The sequence below is a fragment of the Engraulis encrasicolus genome, chromosome 6, assembly GCF_034702125.1.
Source record: "Engraulis encrasicolus isolate BLACKSEA-1 chromosome 6, IST_EnEncr_1.0, whole genome shotgun sequence".
Classification (NCBI taxonomy): Eukaryota; Metazoa; Chordata; class Actinopteri; order Clupeiformes; family Engraulidae; genus Engraulis; species Engraulis encrasicolus.
The window spans coordinates 22628915-22633914 of NC_085862.1; the positions used below are offsets into that span (position 1 = coordinate 22628915).

The 5000-nt window shown below is 42.0% G+C and overlaps 1 protein-coding gene across 1 annotated transcript in view; it reads right to left on the bottom strand.

Moving 5' to 3' along the window:
* The window catches only part of frem1b (Fras1 related extracellular matrix 1b), a 51563-nt gene that overhangs the window by 44893 nt on the left and 1670 nt on the right, over positions 1-5000 (bottom strand). The window contains exons 3-8 of the mRNA XM_063200982.1: positions 4242-4671; positions 3683-3777; positions 3211-3497; positions 2161-2360; positions 1356-1679; positions 951-1059 (exon numbers count right to left, since the gene is read on the bottom strand). Coding sequence (XP_063057052.1) covers positions 951-1059; positions 1356-1679; positions 2161-2360; positions 3211-3497; positions 3683-3777; positions 4242-4472 — 1246 coding nt within the window. The 5' untranslated portion in view covers positions 4473-4671. The remainder of the gene's footprint in view (positions 1-950; positions 1060-1355; positions 1680-2160; positions 2361-3210; positions 3498-3682; positions 3778-4241; positions 4672-5000) is intronic.

Consider the following 5000-nt stretch of genomic DNA (forward strand, 5'->3'; position numbering starts at 1 on the left):
ACTTTCTACACAACATGCAATGTTCAATACTTGGTTAGGACTCTCTCTGTCTAATATTATTAATAATAACGGCCATGAAGCGTTTAACATTGAAGTCAATGGCAGAAACAGTGCATGGGAGTAATGGAAGGCCAGATATCCTTGATGCTTTGCCGTCAGCTGTTTTTGTATAGCTGACCTGGTGTCCCACACTTCCCTCTTCAATATACCCGAAGATTTCCATGCCACGTTTTGGCACTAACTCACCAGTTTAATTCTAACTCAACAGAAATTAAACCCCATTCATTTTCAATGGGGATTCATTTCTGGTTATTTAGAATTAAACTGGTGAGTTAGCGCCAAAACGTGGCATGGAAATCTACAGGGTATATTGAAGAGTGAAGTGTGGGGTACCAGGTCAACAAACAAGAACAGCTGACAGCAAAGCATCAAGGATATCTGGGCTTCCATAACTGCCATGCACTGTTTTTCCATTGACTTCAATGTTAAACGCATCATGGCCATTATGAAGACAGAGAATGTCCTAACCAAGTATTGACCATTGCATGTTATGTAGAAAGTACCAAATTTCAACTGATATAATGTGACCCGAATTTTGATGAAGAAAAATGTGATTTTATAACAATATTCTAATAATGCGAATTCCCCAATTCATGGGTTTTTTGAGTTGGAAGACCAACGTATATAAAAAGAAAAAAAATAATGTTTGCAATAGTTAAAAAACTGGGCCATGAATCTACAATCCATGACAGTTTAACATTATTGATGGAATTATGGAAATAAATCAACTTTTTCATGGTATTCTAATAAAAAGGCCTGGAGCTGTATGTGTATGAGGTCTGCATGCGGTTGTAGGCATACAACCGTAGGCATACATAAGATTACACAACAAGCATATTCCTGCCTTAACGAAGTCTCCAGTCAGGATTGTTATGGTGTGTTTGGCATACCCATGTTCCAGGACACTCGGGGAGCATTTGTTTCTGCCGTACGGATTGAGAAATGAACCATTATTGGTGGACTGGTGGCAAATGAATCATCAATGGCCTCAAATTCAACCTATTGGAAAAAAAGCCCCAAAATATGACATAGTAACCCATAATCCACATACAGTAAATAGGCAAAGATATATCTTCCAAAGGCACTTGCTGACTTTGGGTGCAAGTTTCTCCAAATTCATGTCCTTTCCTCTGCCCACTGTCTTAGCTGTCGACTTGGTCAAAGTAAGTTTTAAATTGGACATTTCATCTAATATCTATGTGAACCTAATCGACAACAAGGACAGAGAACAGAGGAAAGGATGTGTGTTTGGAGAAATTACTTGCACCCTTTCACATTTTTAAGCAGCTCCTCACCTCATAGTTCCGGCGGCTGGCCACACTGCTGTTGGGGGGCTGATAAGCAATCTTCATCTCGTGTAAGTCCTGCCATGAGAAGGAGCTGACGGGCTTGGTGTGGTCGTCCAGGTGGGTTATGTAGCCCTCGGGGGGAGGCTTGGTCACGTTGAAGACCAGCCGGCTCTGAGGCGTCTCGTGGTCCTTGGCGTCCAGAGCAGCGGTGGTCATGGGAGTCAAGATGAAGTTGTCCACCTCCAGGATGAACATGGACATGAAGGCCGCGTGCGGAGGGTGGTTCGCTGTCGCACCGTGGATCAAGACTGGCAGCCACACGCTTTCTGCCTGTGACAGAGAATCAAAAAGCATGGAGAAAATGCCATTGTCAAATGTTATTGGAGAAATATGACTTGTTTGTGCTCTTTTGTAGAGATGGACAAATAGTCCTGACTGGTATCCTGCTGACGTATAAGTGCTTTTATTCAGTTCCTGATTTGCTGATTCATGTTAATTAAAAAGCTAGTCCACTTGGCTAAAACAAGTGACACAGGGATAATAGTAGATAATAGAAACAGAAAGCTTAATCTATTTTTTTTATTTTATTTACAATTTAGGTATGTTGTCACGTTGAATAAAAGCTTTTTAAAATCATTTGTGTACAGTCTGTCTATGGTAAAGACATATTTAAAGAAATATGAGCTTATGTTTAAGATTTAAGAGATGTTTTTACCTTTAGTGACAGGGCCTTTGCTATCTAAACCTCTAAGCCTCTGACAAACAGGGATAATATGGCCTAATGTTCATGATAAATATGCTCTTTTTGTACCTTTAGCAATGTGCGAGAACTTTTGTCTCTGATCTCCACCCTGATGGGGATGTAGTCGATCTCTGGTGAGGGCGGACTGATATGCTGGTACTTCAGACCTGAGGTCAGGAACTCACTGCAGGTCACCTTCAGGAAGCGCACCTCCTTGTTGCTATGGAGACAGGGTCTGTTTCCAGGACAGGAGAGGCTGGCTTGTCTACCTTAAGAACAGTAAAGAAGAAGAAATGAAGAAGAAGAAGAAGAAAAGCTGGGTTGATATTATTGGCTGCGACCGGAAGTGTCAATCCAGGGTTCAGAGAGTAAAAAGCCTGCCACATAACAGCTCTGGCGCTGCTCTTCTGATAAGAATGAGAAGTTAAGACAGGCAGCTACTCAATGATGCTACACATTTTCTGTGTCCGTAGAAGTAGAATACGGCAAGGTTTTTAGATTTTGAACCCTGTGATTGCATAACCCTGGTTAAAACCAATTAAGATACAGTACAGTGGTGTAGTCTACTTTTTGTTGTGGGTATACTGTATATTTGATTTTTTTTTAAAGTGGGTATACTGTATATACTTGTGCTATTGTAAATAATGGATCAATTAATTTTAAGTGGGTATACTGAAATCCCTGAAATTTAGAAGTGGGTATACTCCGTATACCCGCGTTCTACGTAGACTACACCACTGATACAGTATGACTAATGATCCGATGTTTGCGTTTAGCTCTGAACCCTAGGTGAACAATGTAAACACAGAAATGAACTCTAATGGCATGCAATTACATTGACAATACAATACATACAATGTAATGGGGACGCTACGGGCCCCCTCTCTCCCTGGGCCTTGTACAATTGACCTTTTCTAGGGCTAAATCTCCAGGATTTTTTGAAGGGTATGCATTTATTATGATAGGCCAGTATGAGAAAGAGATATAATAAATTATTGAGAGAGAGAAATGAAAGGGAAGGATCAGGAACTCAAATCATCAAATCATCAGCATCTTAGCCCACTGATCCACGGCACCCCTGACAATACACTTTTCATCCATTAGTATGGATCTGTTTACCTTTTCTTGGTGCAGTTTGCTGCTTGGCTTCATCTGCCTGAGCTGGATCTTCCGTGACTAGCTGGCCGAGCATTGGAGCGTGGGTCTCCGAGGTCAGGAGTCGCACTGTGCAAACAGCCTCTGGTGGAGCGGCGAAGGTCAACACCCTGCTGTCCAGAGCATTGGAGAGGCCGTAGAATTCCGGAACCACGAGGGGGGCATTCCCAAACTGCACCAGTTTGCTGCTGGCCTCTACAATCCTCACGCCCACTAAGAGGGTTTCAATATGTGTATCGGTATCTGTGAATCTGCATACAAAAAATACACGGAAATGAACCGATAAACCTAATGAGATATAACTATGTAGAATATGGGACAGATGTGAAAGTGTTAAGCACAAACTATGCCTGTTGATGCTGAACACTCAGTGATGACATGTTGACTCAGACAACCACAGGCAATACGCATCTAATGTGTAATTATTCTACGCCACCTGTAGAGCCGTAGCATGACAGTGTCTTCTTCCAATAATGGGCTGCCATTGTGTGTGTATGCCACTTCGTTGGGTAGGAACTGACAATCAAATACCTGCGGATAAGGAATATCAGTGTTCATTTTGTAAAAGGGTGAAAGTTGACATTACACTTAATAAGAATGTGTCCAGACCACAACCTGCACAAATTGTATGCAACCAAATAATATGAGATCACCAAATTAGTATTGAACTGCAAATTAAAAACTATTTCCTCCCATCTTTTCCTGTTGATTGTGGCCTTTTGACACAAGGCCCAGTGTCATTTGAAGATAGACATTTTATTCAATATCTGGCAAAAGCGCAATTCAGAGGTTATTAGCTCATTTTCCATTGGGATGTTGAATGGGGGAAAAGCCCCCATGAAGTCACTGTACCTCCACTATGTTGACAGCGGGGAAACGATAGCTTGCTCCATGAAGGCAAGGTGATACCAAGGCAAGAGGCCACAAATAACAGCAAAGGACCGGAGGAAGTAGTCTGACTTGCACCTCCGGACTCTATGGAGCTCTTACTGTACCTGTGGGGTGAGCTTGCCCACTCTCTGAGTGACGGGTTCGTTGAGAACCACCTCCACTTTGCAGGTGTCAACTTCCCCAGTGACACCCAGCTGTAATTCTTTCTCTGTCACAAACACAGATTGCCCCCGTGTGACAACCAGGCCTAGATTCAGACGCACCAGACTGGCACAAGAATAGTTCAACAAGGCCACCATCATCAACAGGACATACTGAACGAGAAACAGCTCCATGTCTTTCACAGTCTTCTGAACAAATATTTAGATTCAGCGTGGAACACAATTCATGCTACACGGGTCCTCAGTTCCACCAAGAGTGAGGTATGTCCCATTCCAATTTGATTTAGTCCTTAGTTCCTGGGTACTTCAGTCCAGTTCAGCAAAGGTTTTTCTGCCGTCTAGTAGCCATGACTGAATGTTTCCCAAAAGCCTTCTGTGGAGGAGAACCAACAAGAAAACGTCAAGCTTTAGTTTAAATCATGGAACTCCAGTGCTGGCATACACATGTATGTTACTGTGGCTCTCTGGCCTACTAAGTCACTACTGAGCATACTGTCTGGTGTGTTGATGGATGCTTATTATAATGAGGTAATTATGAAAATTAAAGAAGAATTAACAGCTTGTCATGCTACAGAAATCATCTGAAATGTCATGGAACACAAACAAACATTTGGGATGATATTTGCAGTACATTTATATTTACAGAGACATTTTTTAAGAAGTACAGTACGGTGAAGGTACAGTGGATGGTGTATAAACTAT